Raw genomic sequence first — 16,632 nt, 5'->3', positions numbered from 1 at the left:
TCGCTTCACTAAATGATTATATTTGGTGCCCTTTTTTATTAAAACATCCATTAATGAATAATTTGCAATACGATATAAAAAAAAAAAAACAATGTGTTAGCTGAACAAAGAAATAAACACTTTTAATATGAACACTTTTAATAATAAACTACATTGAGTTAGCGGAACATTATGGCATCAACACAGATTTTTAAGTTGATTAAGTTGATCCAAACCGTGTTTTTGTCTTATCCTGAATAACTACGCTACACCAATAGTAAGTGTTTATATTCGGACTATTTTAGACCGGTCGGGTCGCCACGGCTGTGGAGTAGCCCCGTATCTGCGTATCTTGCTCCGGCTACAATTTTCTTTCGCAAGACGCATAAAGTTCTGTTCTTTAACCGCTAGAGTGCCAAAAGTTACGGACTGCAGTTTTAAAAAAATCTAATACATTTAAAAAAAAAAAAAAAAAAAAACAATTTCTAATAAAAAATCTATTTCAGTTAAAATCCACAGCTAGCATAACAAATGCTAAATGTAACTTATTTAGCTTGTAAATTGAATGAATAAATAAGATATTGCTTGTCACTGGCAATAGTGCAGTCATTGCTTATAGAGTCAAAAATTAAACTTAACAGCATTAAAGCTACACTGTGTAGGATTTTCTCCCATCTAGCGGTGAAATTGTTTATGACTACCAACTGAATATTACTTTCTAGCCCCTCCCACACCAAGGGTGTTTTAACTCCTACGGTGGCCGTATTACTTCAAATCTGCCGGCAGTCGCGAGTAATCTCCCCTCGCATTCGTCACGGCGCCACTGAGTGTAAAAACGCGAAAGGTGAAGCTTGAATTTCCAGGTATGTCCCTCTTTGGCTAATGTATTTTCAAGATGGAGGCGCAACATGGCTGCCGCCATTCGAGCGACTCGCTCGTATGTATTCTAAATGGCAGATTCTACGCTCACGAGAATACTTGATTAGTTGGTAGAAGTAATTACACATTAATGAGCACATATCATTTTGAAAGAACAGTGTTTTTTGCTAAGAATCAACTTAAAAAATTACACAGTGTAGCTTTAAAAACTAATAGATCTTTCCCTTCGTTAAAAAAATAAGATAAATAAAATAACTCTTCAACATTTCACACGAGCCTTCAGAAATCATTCTAATATGCTGATTTGGTTCACAAGAAATATCTTTTATTATTAATGTTGAGAAAAAAATTGTGTAACCCATGGTACTTTTTTTCAGGATTTTTTGATGAATAAAGAATTCAAAAGTACAGCATTTATTAAAAAAATTAAAAAAAAAATGTTTTTTGTAACATTATAAATGTCTTTGTCAACTTCTGATCTATTTAATGCATCCTTGCTGAATAAAATTACTTTTTTTGAAACAAACTAACAATGCACTGATCCCACATTAAGTATGCATAGGAAGCATAATTATAGCCTTTGTGCCAGAACTGTGCTTATGACACCTGAAAAGGCTCCCCTGGTTTTGAAGCATATGTGTGAGTGTGTGACAAGCTTGTTCCTCATGATTCCTGGTGAACAAACAAATTGTTCGGTTTCATACTTGTCTTCAGGTGTATTTTGCTAGATGTCTCAAAAGAAGCATAGAGAGGCCAATGTCGCCTGAGCATGAGTGTTTATGTCTTTGTATTCTTCTCTTGTTTTAGGAGAGCTTGCGGAAGTACAGTAGCATTTATGACCTGTCTAGGTCCGAGCGATCTAAGGTTCGCCAACTGGCTGTCACAATGGCCATGGACGGACAGCCCCTCGAAAGAATCGAGCAGCTGCTCGCAGTCGCCGTGGGAACGAGTGACCTATCGCCGAAAAGCATCGTCCAGGACGCAGTGGAGCTGATCGTCACTGCTCTCAGGTACAGCGATCTGCACTTCTGCCCATTTCTCTCCACCGATGTTGTTTTCTTAATATCACCCTCATTTTCTCCCTGTCTGTTTTATCCCCTCGCTCGTTTCTCATAATGCCTTCTCTTTCTCTCTTTCTCCTTCTCTCTGTCTGTGTCTTTATGGCCGATCCCTCTATTAACCTGTGTCAGACTGAATGTGTTCTTGCTTGATTGAGTTAAACACAACGTTGGCCTCTGCCCTGGACTCTCATCTCTCTCCTTTAAAGCTCACTTTCGCTCTTTTTCTTACCTTTTATCTCCTGCATTTTGGAGGTCACCACCTTCCCTGCTGGCTGGTTCTTAAAAACACTATCCTTAGTAATGCTATCAGTTCAGAGAGTAGAGTAGAGCCAGTGTAGATTTCTGAACCTATCTCTTATTTTTCACCCTTACGTATAAAAGGCAGGATATTGTGAACCTATGTGTTTAAGGTTTCAAACCAACATTTAAGATCCCAAAAAGTCTGGAAAGACTGTTACTGTGATTTAATTATTTGCCTTGGTGGTAGATTATCCTATTCAGCAAGTTTCAGGTATTGAATCTTGCAGACATACAGCCAAAAACTTTTCAAAGGATTCCTGTTTAGAACATGTTGTGAAAAAGAAAAAACTTTCATCAGGGATACATGATGAATCAGTACCATATTGGTGAATGGGTGGATGACCAAAATGTAAACTGATAAGCCAAAACATTATGACCACCTGACTAATATGATGTTGGTCCTCTGCATGGTGCCGTGGAACTTGTTGGTCCAGCACATCCCACAAATGCTCAATTGAATTAAGATTTGGGGAATTTGGAAGCGAGGGTAACACCTTGATATCTTCATCATGTTCCTCAAACCATTCCTGAACAATGTGTGCAGTGTGGCAGGGTGCATTATCCTGCTGAAATAGGCCACTTCCACCAGGCATGAAGGGGTGTACCTGGTCTGCAACAATATTTAGGTGGGTGGCACGTGTCAATTGGCTTGTCGATCCTGTTGTCATCACTTCCCGAGGTAAATGGCGCACACGTACACGGCTGTCCTCGTGATGTAAAAGAAAATGGGACTAATGGGACCAGGTGACCTTCTTCCTCTGCTCCAAGGTCCAGTCCCGATGCACTGTGTGTTTACACATTCCTCCCATAACTGTTATTAAAATGTTGTGTGACTTGTGCCACACTGTTGGCTCGGACCAGACGGGATAGCCTTTGCTGCCCCTCGTGCATCGCTGAGCCTTGGGCGCCCAACACCTTGTCAATGGTTTGTGGTTTGTCCCTCCTCGGACCACTGTTAATGAATTCTCATTGCTGCTAACCCGGAGCAAGCCTTCTCTGACCCAGTCGGCTTGCCATAAGAAATTTTCCCTTATTAAAATCGCTCAGATCTTTATTCCTGTCCGTTTCTCCTGCATCCCACACATTGGTTACGAGAACTGATTTTGTGTGTGTGTGTGTAAATTTATATAACAAATCACCCCAACCTATCATGCTTGTTGATTTACATTACTTTTGCATAATCTAAAGCATAATCTAAAGCTCACTTAAAGTGAATCTTTTAAAAACAGATTATCTAGCCATTTAACACTGTTTTTTTATATTAAGATTATTTAGTAAGCCTACATAAAAGGAAGAAATGGTCACATCTTCATAACAAAGTCAATAACACAAAATAATTGTCTCAAAAGCTTTAGATTTATTTACTATTAATAGCAACCATAATAATAATATAGATATACAGGGTGTCAGGGCTTCTTTAGCTCCCTAAAGCCCCCCCCCCCCCAAAAAAAAAAACTTTTTACTACATTTATAAGCAGACAAGCGGAGAGTATAGAATACTATAGATAAAAAAAAAATTGCTAGATAGCGAATTTAACCATAATTTAATAGTATTACCATAACATGATTAAATGTTAATAAATTAAGTGTGCGAAACAGCGCGGGGGCACACCCATGCTTATGATTTTCCTATGGTAAAAACAAATTATAGGCTATGTTGTTATATTACTTATTGTATCAATATATTGTTAACATTTTACAAAAGTCAAACTCAAATGCAGTTACGGGGTTTTTGACCAGCCAATGTGTGCAAATGTGCATTTTGTCCGTCATTAAAACGCAGCCGGCGGCATCACATTACATTTTCATCAACAAGTTACTTCTTGTAGCTATATGGGCGCTCACATTTTCCTGTTGTAAAATACATTTGGCCAAAATCTCATTTTATAAAAGATGAAATGTTACTGTATGCACAGGCTATTTTAGTGTTGGCAATGTATTGGCTATGACTAGATGGCAAATGCTAGACCTCTCTCTCAGGTCCAACATGTCTCAGTCAGACATCAAATAAATAAAATATGAGCATTTATAGACATAGTGTTTAGTACTTAGGCCTATTCAAACAACAAGACCTTTGTTTACCCTTGCAAAACGTTCAGAATCAGCTGCTGTCTGCTGTGCGGCTGCTGCAGAGCTTCAGTTCATCCAGTCAAGATAGAGGGGGCGGAGTTATCAGATAGAGGGGTGGAGTTATCAGATAGAGGGGGTGGAGTTATCAGATAGAGGGGGTGGAGTTGTCAGATAGAGGGTGGAATTATCAGATAGAGGGGGTGGAGTTATCAAATAGAGGGGGTGGAGTTATCAGATAGAGGGGATGGAGTTGTCAGATAGAGGGGTGGAGTTATCAGATAGAGGGGGTGGAGTTATCAGATAGAGGGGGTGGAGTTGTCAGATAGAGGGGGTGGAGTTGTCAGATAGAGGGCGGAATTATCAGATAGAGGGGTGGAGTTATCAGATAGAGGGGGTGGAGTTATCAGATAGAGGGGGTGGAGTTGTCAGATAGAGGGCGGAGTTATCAGATAGAGGGGTGGGGTTATCAGATAGAGGGGTGGAGTTATCAGATAGAGGGGCGGAGTTATCACGCTTACTGACAGTTTGAGGATTGAACAAGATTTACACAAGCTCTTTTTAAGAACTTTCATTGGCTAAATATTTGTAAAACAGAAAGATAGACGTAAAGGCTGACCAATAGCATTGATTTATAAAAAAAAAAAAAAAAAAAAAAAACATCACGACCACCAAAATAAAAAAGAGCACTTCGGAGTGTAAGGGCAAAAAGGGCAGGTTGAGCCTTACCTGTGCACGTGCCTGATTGTCAGATATGCCATAAAAAAAATCTTATCAGAATCAAACAGAATTTTATCAACACAGTGATTTTTAGTGATTTGTTTCTTGTTTTCATTTTTGCATGTGCTGTGAATAGACCTTTACAATTCCAAATACTTTTGAAAGTTTTTTTTTTTTTTAATCTCTAAGACCATCAGAGAGTTGGAATCATCATTCTGCACCTCCTTATTAGTCATTCTGCTTTGAGAGTCTGTGTTGATCAGACGTTTCAGCTCAATCTGTAATCAAGCAGGATTAGTGAAGGTCCCTTGAATCAGAGAAAATGATGGTCAGAAAAATTAAGATTGATTACAGTTGCTTTTATTCAGATGCAGCCTCCCCCTCTTCTCTCCTGGAGTGATTCATATTCTAGGTAATTGCTTAAAACGAAAGCGTGTTCCTGTCTTCTGCTGCTAATTACTGGTTTGTAGAGGTGGGCAAATGAATCGTTAACAATGAAATGATTTGGGTGCAGGGAATTGTCAAACTATTTTGTAAAGTTTATTTCATCGAACTCGGCTTTTTTGTGCCCTGTTTTAACGACATGGAAATTATCTTTGAAAGGATGTGTGAATCTGTGGTCCACCAAGCTGCTCATGATTGATGCTTATATCTGCGGAGTGAAAGATTACGGTTACGTTTCATGTATAAATAATCCTTTAGCATCACAGTGTTCCCCCATTGAAGGACACCGGTGTATTGACTGTGTAGTCGCGTTCAGTGGTGCAGTGAAGTTTAAAGCAAGGTTTTAAGATTTTGCTCCTTGCATCATAAAATTGATGATGCTAAAATTCTGAAATACTGAAGGGATGCTGAAATATTTAAATGCTTCTTCTAAATCTTGGCTTGCGGTTGTTATCTGGTTTATTAATGTTTAAATCTGTTTCAAGATTAAGTGGCTTGTATACACAAGAGTTCAAAAGTTTGGGCATGGTAAGATTTTTTTAATATTTTTTAATTAAGTATTTTATGCTCACTATGGCTGCATTTATTTGATCAAAAATGCAGTCAAAAAAAGTAATGTTATGAAATATTATTAAAATGTTACATTACAGTTTTCTTAATATTTTCAAATGCAGTTTGTGATGGTCAAGCTGAATTTTCAGATGCCATTAGTCTAGTCTTCAATGTCACATGATCTTTCAGAAATCATTCTAATATGATGATTTGGTGCTCAGAAAATGTTTATTATTATTATAAATGTTGAAAAGAGTTGTTCAGCATAATATATTTGTGGAAACCGAGATACATTTTTTCAGGATAGAATAGAATAGAAATTAAAATTTATTTGAAATGGATTAATTATCAGCAAGGGTGTATTAAATTGTTCAAAAGACTATACATTTTTTTTAAGAAAAAATCTTACTGACCCCAAACCTTGGAATATTTTATTGTCATAGAAAAGTCATTGACAACTTTGTAATCTTTGTATGATTATTATATTAGTATTACAATCAGAATGTAATATTTTAGACAATTAAAAGAGAATTAATTCATGTGGGAATTAAAAATAAACCCTTTAAACTTCTTATAACCAGAGTACCAGAGGGATGTCAGAGCAATTCTTTGAATTTAACATTACATGAACATTTTAATGATGCTACTGTGCAGATTACAGCGAGGGCAGAGCTGAAGAATGTGTCCCGACTAGCGTTCTGCTGATTAAAGTCTGAAGAAAATAAATCACTTATTGTTTTATACAGCACATCCACTGAGTGAGATTTAAAACAGTTGTGGGAATACAGCTGAAGTAAATAATAGATATTATACAGAGGATGTTGAAACATGAATGTTTTGAAAGCAACATGATGAAAATTGTCATCCCCGCCGAAACATCGCTCATGTTTTATTGACTTTTGATATCTCTTAACCAAAGAGATATGGTAAGGTCTAACAGGAAACCGCAAAACTGAGCTTTTGTTGACATCATGGAGAAGAGGACACCTCTGAAGGACGCTCTCTAGAGGCCAAAGATTATTTAATGCCAGACTGACAAAGTGTTTTCTGCAGCAGTAGGAATGAAATAAGAGAATGTTGGCATAAAAATACAAAGCAATTATTAATAGAAACATAATTAGGTGGTGCAGCCTCATGCGTGAAAGCATAACACAAACACCTTTAATGGAGGGAGACAGACAAGGCCAGAAGAGAAGGGAGGAGCCCTGCAGCCAGAACATCAGCAGAAGAGCATTAAGATTGCTCACTGTGAAAATCCCTTCCTCGATGCACACACACACACATACACACAACATTTGCAGCCATAGAGCCACTTAAAAGCCTCAAGACATTGAATCAAAACTCAAGCTGTGTGTCTGTGTCTGTGTGTGTGTCTGTGTTTCAGTGGTGACAAGGACGCCTTGAAAGATTATGCAGACCCCTTGAAGGTACTGGAAGGAATTGTTGCAGCAGTGCACACTAATGTACAAAGCGGGTAGGTGTATCCTTTTTTGCAATGTTCCTATCCCATTTACTCTTATTGTAACACAGTGTTGTCCATTTGACCTCAGAGGAAGGGATAAGATGCTAGTTTAAGTATAAGATTGTTTAAGGACACTCTTTAGTGTGTGTGTGTGTGTATATATGTGTGTGTGTGTGTATATAAAAAAAATCCTAGGTGTGTTGTCTTTCTTCTTTCAGCCAAACACAGTGGGAGTTATATTAAAAAATATCCTGGCTCTTCCAAGCTTTATTGTGGGGAACCATAGATTTTGAAGCCCAAAAAAAGTGCATCCATCCATCCATCATAAAAATAATCCTTACGGCTCCAGGGGTTTAATAAAGGCCTTCTAAAGCAAAGCGATGCGTTTTTGTTTGAAAAATGTCCATATTTATAACTTTATAAGCTATAACCACTGGCTTCCGGAAACGGGCATATGCGAGTCTAGTTCTGGCAGAAGAGTGACCTCTGACCTGACGCATGATGTTCGAACACGGAAGTGCAGAGGATAGAGCAAAGCAAAACACCGATCACGAATTAGAAGTCTAAAACGAGAATTTTTAAAGAGAAATGTCGGAGGATTTGGATATAGATCCAGGATATTTATTTTATATTACTCCGATTGTGTTTGGCTGAAAGAAGAAAGTCATATACACCTAGGATACACCTAGAATTATGTATAATTTTCATGTTTGGATCATAGACTGTAAAAAATATGGACAAAGCGTCTGTGACGTCACCCATAGACTTTCTGAAGAACGGGTTTGAAGCCGTTTATGGGGGGTATGGGCGGCGCCATCTTGGAAAATCTCGGGAAATCCTAACCCCGCCCACCCTCTGGCCAATCCATATATGGGTAAAAGGGCGGGCTTTGTGTGAGACTGGAACGATGTCATTTTCACGTGAAGAAAGCAACACAAACAACAATGGATGACACACAGCAGATCTTGTTCTTGCTTCTCGGCGTGTTTGTCACAAGAAGCCAAGCGCCGACATTAGGCGTTTCTCGATAGCAAGTACGCAAAGTTCGGACTTAATTGCCAAGTCCGACTCAGGAGAATGACTCCCGAGTACGCGAGTCCGGTTATTCTGCGTCACTCAGCTCGCTCTGCTACTCCGGTTATCTCTGTATGTATATTTTAGGCAACAATAAAACGAAATATGTTATAAAACACCACACTGCCTCTTTTCGTTTTAATTTGAAGAAATCTTAAACATTATAGCCACACAAATGTGGTTCAGGCAACGCGTATTGATTATATTCACTGCATATAACGTTTGCCTATTTATAACAAAACGAAATATAAAACACAACCCTGCCTCTTTTCGATTTATATAATATAAAAATATTAAACATTTTAATATGGTCCAGGCAATATGTGCATTTGTACTAAACAACAGATGTTGCAGTAATCAACATTACAGACCATCTTCGTTGTATTAAAATTTAAAATTACAAAACTCAACCCAGTCTCTTTTTGTTAAATTTCAGTTTTATCAATATTAGCCATTATAAAAGTATCATAAGTAAAAGGTACAAGAAGCTATACAAATAAAGCAAACAATTCAGTCAAACATACAAAGTCAGCGCTCTAGTCTAACCATACAACGGTAAAGTTAAATAGCTTATAAAGTTATGAAACTTCCCCTCAGCCAAAACGATTGGCCAGGGAACAAATTATAGATTCACGAGACCAAAAACCGCCCGTTAGATATAGACAAGACGAATTATATCTCATGTTTAACCACTACAGAGACGCCAGAGTCAGCGGCAAACGTCAGAACGACTAGCCGAGGAAAGGTTGTTCCAGGCGGGGTACATGAGCGTTGAGCGTCCGCTGATCGTCTGGATCTCACAACCTGGATAAAATTTTCATAAATCTTTATGAATAATCCACAGATTTGAGCTTTAAACAACTACATTCTCGCCTGAAAAACTCTTAAAACTACATTTCATGATACAAAAACAGTAGTATTATATTTCAACTGTAAATAAAAAAATGGCGCTTCTTATGTTGTCATTCTCCTTGGCGCAGCCTATGCTCGTTATCAGCTGTCAATCAAGCTGTCAATCAAAGTTAACCACGCCCTTATTTGTCATACATTTTATATCTAAATACGATCTAAACTAACGAGTTAGAAAAAAATTCACTCCCCTCACAGTTGTCAGGCACTCGGAACCTATCGAAAAATACAATAAAAGTCCATGGAACCAACCTGTAAAAACATGAATTTATGCTGTGAAAACGGACATTTTAACATGGGGTGTATGGAGATTTGCTCCCTTTTGGGACCTCCCTCTAGCGGATTTTCAATGTATTGCAGTTTTTCGCACTTCCGGGTAGGCTTCATTTTTCAGATTAGAATGTTGCCCCTTGGTTTGGATGAACTAACCCTTTAAATGGGATTGTTTGGCATGACATGAAGTAGAAGCGGTAATAACATAATACAAGAAACCAATGTTCGCTAAATAATTACACGTATTAATAGTGATGATCCCAGTAAAGAATTATTTTGACAAATGAAAAGTTCATGAGCCTAATTAACATAATTAAATTGATGTACGATCACATGTGCAGATATCACCTTTTTATTGTTCAAACATGGCTCCTCCTGTCAGATTTTTGTTTGCGTTTTTAAAAAATGTGAAACAAAGTAACATTATAAAATGAAAATAAAAAAATATATGTAAGATTTAAATATTTATGATTCAATATTTGAGCACTATTTCTAGGTCAATAATCAAATGTACTTTTGTACAATTTGTAATTACTCTGGCTTGGCTTGTAAAACCAGTTTGTAGTATAATTGTATTTAATTATATTTACATGTACTGTTACATTGACATTTGAATATACACTATCCATGTTTTTAAAGCAAATTCTCTTATGTTTACCAAGGCTGCGTTTATTAAATACAGTAATATTGTGAAAGAATAATAAAATCATAACTCCAGTCTTCAGGGTCACATGATGCATCAGAAACCATTTCATTATGCTTTTTATTAGGTGTTCAATAAACATTTCTTATTAAAATCAGTGTTAAAATCCGCTGTGCTGCTTAATATTTTTAAGATAACCATGATGCATATTTTTCCATGATTCTTCAATGACTAGAAAGTACAAAAGAACAGCATTTATTTGATATGTAAACGTTTACTATCTATTTGATTTACTATCCATTTAATGCATCCTTTCTGAATTAAAATATTCATTTCTTTCAGTCTTACTTGTCCTAGACTTTTTAATTCAGTGCATGCATGATCTGTAATATACTGCATGTGTACATAATTATTATTTTTTTCCTGATTTTATGTAGTGTTAAGAATATTTTACGTTAATTTATTTTAGTGGGAATATGGTGACATCAGAGGACATGCTGGCATGGTTACGTCCTTTTTGTGGCGACGATGCTAAACCCGTCCGACCCCGGATTGAGGTCCTGCAGATCCTAGAACATTCATTCAGCCTCAGCGACCAAGACATCCACCTACTGGTGTTCTTCAGGAGCCAAGCCGTCCTGAAAGCCTGCTGGCCAAACAGAAAGGTGAAAAAATGCATATACCCACACTGGCACAAAACACGATTAACACTTCACACATAAATATTATTACGTTCCCACATCTGTGACTCAGTATTAGCTCATTTCCTCTGTGAGGCACTGTGGATGTAATCTCATTTTACAGCGCAGCCCTTTGCGAGTTAGCATGTGCTTATAGGAATTGCTTGACTATTCTCATGCATTTAGCAGTGTGTGTGGGAAGGAGTGAGATGTGTTTGGTCCTGGGATTACTGATTGCCTGCTTAGCCATGCTCTTTGGCCTCACCTCATGTTGCTTTGGGGATGCGAGCATGTCATTCTGCCATTTTATGTGGTGTTTTGTGTCAGGCTGTATGTACCAGAGCAGCTGAGCAAATTCAAGAGTTGAAAATATAGAAGAACTATGAAACTCTTCTGTCCAATGTTTTCTCAGGAGAATGACCTTCTGGTTTTCCTGGCTAAACTTTTGCTTTACAAAAGTCAAAGAGATCAGATAAATATAGCTGAACATAATTGAATTATAGGTTTTAATGCAATTTTTAATCCGCCTACAAGAGTGGGAGCTTTCCTAAAACAGATTTCCTTAGTGTTTAAAAGAAGAAATGAGACTTTATTTGTGTAAAAAAAGAAATTAATTAATCTCTAAAAGGATGGGTGGATGGATGGATGGATGGATGGATAGACAAATGATTGGTGGTTTATGGAAGTGTATTAATGAAAGATTCTTTTTTTTTTCATTAAAGTAGTTTTTTTAGTTAGTTTTCTGACATAAAGGGAAAAGTCACCTCATCTCACTCAACCCACAGCACGAAAATACATGCTGTTAATCCATTTTCCACCAAATCACATAATCCATTCTTTCACTAAACTTTTAATCATGCAAATGAATATTTATATAAGCAGACGCTATCAGATGTTTGGTTTCACTTTAAGAGGATTACTCTGCCAATTGTTTAATAGAATAATTAAATGCAACTTTCAGTCTTCAGGGGTTTAAAGCAAAAGAGCCCCTCAAGATTGTCGTTATAGTTCCGGTTTCCAATCAGCCCTTGATTAGCTTTATTCAATGGTAAACAACAGCAATATCAAGCTTATGGTTGAAAAGAGCCATTTCTGGCATGTCGTGGTTTACGGGTTTGACTAGTTTAGAGCATGTTGAACGTTTAGGATGTAGTCCTAACCTTTAATTCCACAGATAATCACTTCACTTCCCTTTAAAATTGCCTCAATTGTGGCTTCCACTATTGCTTGGCCGTATCCCTTCAATGGGTCTCCAGCGTTGGCAAAAGCTTTGTTTTACTCAACAAAATGAATCATTTGTGTCTTCATTGTGATCTGAAAAGGGAAGGGAAATGAGGAGAGTTGTAATGAGAAGTCATGCCCTGAAGGAGGAGGAGTAATTAAAATGAACAGATTGCGGGAAGGAAAGGGGATTGGCTCCTTTTCACTGAGGCGTGGAGTCCTCGAACGGAGGCCACATACTCAGATGCCTAAATCCTGATTGGGAGCGCTGAGCCGGGCCTGTGCGCCCTGAGCGGTGGGCATCAGGCCACGGAGCGCTGCCGGCGCGTGTCTGCCTGCCGAGGAGCGGATGCTGCTTTATATCATGAGCCACGGAGTCTGGTTATCAACTGGAAGCCCCAGGTGTACGTGTGTCTTTATTTATGTCGGTACCTGGGTATTTTTGCTTCTCTCTGTTTTTGTAGTGTGCTCGTTCATGCCCACAAGATTGTGCGCGTGTGTGTCTGTTAATATAACACTTCTACCCCCTGTATCCCAAACTAATCATCTCCTAACTCGCACGCCGGCCCATCCTGCCCAGCACCATAGCAACCATGACTTCACCGCGTCTCAGGTCTCGCATCTGTTTGTTCTGGTGCGTGTTTTGCTGAGCTGTATGTTTCTCTGTTGTTGTTTACTTCTGCTGTGTTGCGGCGGTGTTTATCTCCCTGATGTATGAGGTAGTACTGTTGAATTTTATCAAAGCCGAATTGGGGCCGTCGTTTCAGATTCACAAAGAGGAGACGTCAAAGCTCATAGAAAGAGGGAGAATGTGCATGTGTGAGCAATGGAAAGCGGTTATTGCACGGTTGTCTGATTAAGGAAATGACTTTGATCACAGACAGAATGAGAGTGGTTGGACTTTTTGTCTCATTCACTTACTGTCAGTGGAATTTGATAACTCTCTCACTTGCCTTCAACGGGTTTAATTGCTGATGGGATTCTAAAATGACACCGAAATCATCGTAGCTGTAAGGAAATTCTGGAGAGCTGTGTGTTTTGTTGCTGCTTTGTTGAGGACTTTTTCATGAGCACTTTTTCCCTCTTTTTCACAAATTGCCCAAACTCCCCACCTAAACTCAAAACAGGTCACTCCTATACATAGGATCTTTGGAGTTTATTCCAGTGAACTGCTGGATCGAGACTCAACTTTGGAAAGATGCAGGTATAGATTTTCTGTATTTATAAATGTAAACTTTTTTTTTTTATAGCAAATTTTTTTTTTTATAGCTGTAGGCTAGACCAATATATTAGCAAGCCAAAAAAAAGTAAGCAACATGATCCAGATGGAAATTTGAACTTGGTTCCCTTAAAACTGCTGCTACTGTTTGGGGTTAGGGTTAGTGCCGCATTAAAGCATAATTTTTTCATATACAGTTGTAATCGAAATTATTGAACTTCCATTGCAAGGCAGGTTTATGGACAACATTTACAGACTTTCAGCTGTTTGCAGTGAACAAATCAAACAAAAGACTGAAAATGCAGCTTTTAAAGACTTCTGCGGTGTCAATATTATTCAACCCCTTCATGGCAAGCGTAGCCTACTTAGTAAAACACTCTTTTTGCGATTATGACCTGCTGCAAACGAAATGTGTAACCAGACACCAGCTTCTGGCAGCGTTTCTGAGGAATCTCAGCCCGTTCCTCATGAGCAATTGTGTTATCATTAACCAATTAACCAATTATTAGATCCTGTAAAAAATTGTTTGTTGTTAGTTTATGATGCTTAATACATAAACTCATTGAAACTTATAACATTGGAAAGTGCTTGTTAGTGATTTGTGTTGTCTAATAAGCTGCTATATGATGCATTGTTTGAAAAACTTGTCCAAACTAGCGTAATTTTGCAAATTCTCTTATTGATATATTTGACCTCAACAAAATATTTTCCAAAAGAAATTTGATTGAAATGACCTGCAGTATCTGTCTCTTTCTCTGGCAATTTCTGCCTGCGTTTTGAAAACGATCTCTACCCCATTTGCATCGCAATGCCTTTTGTTCAGATCCTCATCCCGATGGCTTATGGCCGTGGATATTTGTGTCTTCGTTTTAGCCATCCGTCTTAGCCTAACGGCAACAAAATGTCACGGTCCCTGTGAGCGTTTACTGTTCGTTTGGCTTAGGACAGCAGCTTTGTCAGTCTGAATTGAGAATCTTTATTTGGCAGCTCTCCGTGTCCCAGATTCCCTTGTTTACTTGGTTTCTGAAGCAGTTATTGATGTAATGAGTGCAAATGAATGTTAGTGCTTTGGTGTGCGTGTGTGTTTTTGGGATCAGGCATGAGGTGTTATCGTTGCCATGATCCTTTGACTTGATTAACTGGACTCATTTGTCATGTTTAGAAGCTGTCAGTGTTTAGGTTAAACAGAAGGGTGTGTGTATGTGTTTGTGTGTGTTTAACCGCAGATCAACTTAATGACTAGGGTTAATGTGGTCATTAAAACAAGGTCTTCATTTTCCCTGGAGTGAATGCTTAGCAGTGCCATTTTAATTTCTTTATCCAGAGGGTGTGTGTGTGTGTCTGTGTACTTGGCTGCTTGTTGATTACAGAGGAAGAGCTAAATGCACCACATTGAAGCCTTCTTATTAGTTACTAATCAGTTACTAGTCTGTGAGGTTGCCGAGTTTATTTTTTAATATTATAATTATTTATTTTATATTATTATTATGTCATGTTTGTGAAAGATGTCTCACCAAGGCTGTATTTATTAAATCAAAAATAGTCAAAACAGTAATATTGTGAAATATTTTTACAATTAAAAACAAAATCTATATTTTAAAATGTAGTTTATTCCTGTGATGGCAAAGCTGAATTTTCAGCATCGTTACTTAGTCTTCAGTGTCACATGATCCTTCAGAAATCATTCTGATATGCTGATTTGCTGCTCAAGAAGCATTTCTTATTACTATTATTATTATTATTATTATTATTATTATTATTATTATGATTATGTAAAAAAAAAAGTAATATTTTGTGTGGAACCCATGATATATATTTTTTTCAGGAATCTTTGAATCCTGAATACAAATGATTATTTTCATTAATAGACCCCAAACTTTTAAATTCTATAATATAATATATTTTTTTTACATGTATCTGTTTTCATCCAATTCTTTTTTTTTTTTATGTGGTTATTTTCACTTTGGATTAATTATTCATGTAAATGTGTTTGTATCCTGTGCCATTTTAGTGTGGTGAGATTTTTTGACTCTACAGAAATATCTCACACACAAACACACACACATTTATGTGTCTTAAAAATGTCAGCGTGATGTGACATCAGACCCACTGGCAGTGTGTCAGCTTTGGTCTGTCAGAAGCACTCTTGTCTTTCACACGTGTCTCTCTCCTCTGTCATTAGCCCCGCCTCCCCGGCACAGCCCGGGGCCACGCTTACATCATCTCCCGCTTCACAGGCTTCAAGTGTCAGTAAGTTTCACTTGCTGTACTTTTGCTGCATTAACTTCCCACAGTCTTAGTGAGAGTTTCTCCAGTTCCAATTCCTTGAAATTCCTCTAGTTTCAACTAATCAATTTTTTTTTTTTTTTTATGACATTGTATCAAAGTCACTTTCACTCATCAGCCATATTTGCAGTGCCTCTGGGCAGCTATTTTGGGCATGCAATACCAACTACTATCTACTTGAATAGGTAAATACTGAAATATCAACAACAGCTCGTCAAATTCAAGTTTATTTATATAGCGCTTTTCACAATTAGTGGAGCGGCTAAGTGCTTATGTTTGGCAGAATCGTTCAGTTTATGATACAAGCGTGAAAATTGGCATGAGAAGTCTCCATGGGTCACTTGACAAGAAAATTGTCTGAGCCACTTGACATTTCAAGATGGCGGCCATTTTTCAAGATGGCCGACACCTTAGTGGAGCAGTTAAGTGATATAGTGGTTTATTTGGTGATACATGCATGAAAATTGGCAGGAGCAGTCTCTGTGGGTCACTTGACAATAAGCCACCAACAGCTACTTGAAATTTCAAGATGGTGGCCATTTTTCAAGATGGCCACCACCTTAGTGGAGCAATTAGGCTTAAGAAATCATTCAGTTGGTGATACAAGCATGAAAATTGCCATGAGCCTAATTGCTCCACTAAGGTGGTGGCCATCTTGAAAATGGCCGCCATTTTGAAATTTCAAGTAGCTATGGGTGGCTTATTGTCTAGTGACTATCAGAGACTGCTCATGCCAATTGTCATACTTGTATCACCAAATAAACCACTATATCACTTAACTGCTCCACTAAGGTGTCAGCCATCTTGAAAAGTGAAAAATCTTGAAATTTCAAGTGGCTCGGACAATTTTCTTGTCAAGTGAC

General features: G+C 37.8%; 1 protein-coding gene across 2 annotated transcripts in view; it reads left to right on the top strand.

Annotated features, from left to right (window-relative positions):
- nbas (NBAS subunit of NRZ tethering complex) overlaps positions 1-16,632 on the top strand; it is a 189,604-nt gene that overhangs the window by 134,681 nt on the left and 38,291 nt on the right. For both annotated transcript variants that reach the window (XM_081379315.1, XM_081379314.1), the window contains exons 46-48: positions 1,666-1,868; positions 7,387-7,476; positions 10,833-11,028. In XM_081379315.1, the coding sequence (XP_081235441.1) occupies positions 1,666-1,868; positions 7,387-7,476; positions 10,833-11,028 (489 nt within the window). The remainder of the gene's footprint in view (positions 1-1,665; positions 1,869-7,386; positions 7,477-10,832; positions 11,029-16,632) is intronic.

The sequence above is a fragment of the Scardinius erythrophthalmus genome (genome assembly GCF_964197995.2).
Source record: "Scardinius erythrophthalmus genome assembly, chromosome: 11".
In the NCBI taxonomy this organism is placed as follows: Eukaryota; Metazoa; Chordata; class Actinopteri; order Cypriniformes; family Leuciscidae; genus Scardinius; species Scardinius erythrophthalmus.
Note: the sequence above shows the minus strand (reverse complement) of the source record. Positions and strands in the feature narration are given on the sequence as shown.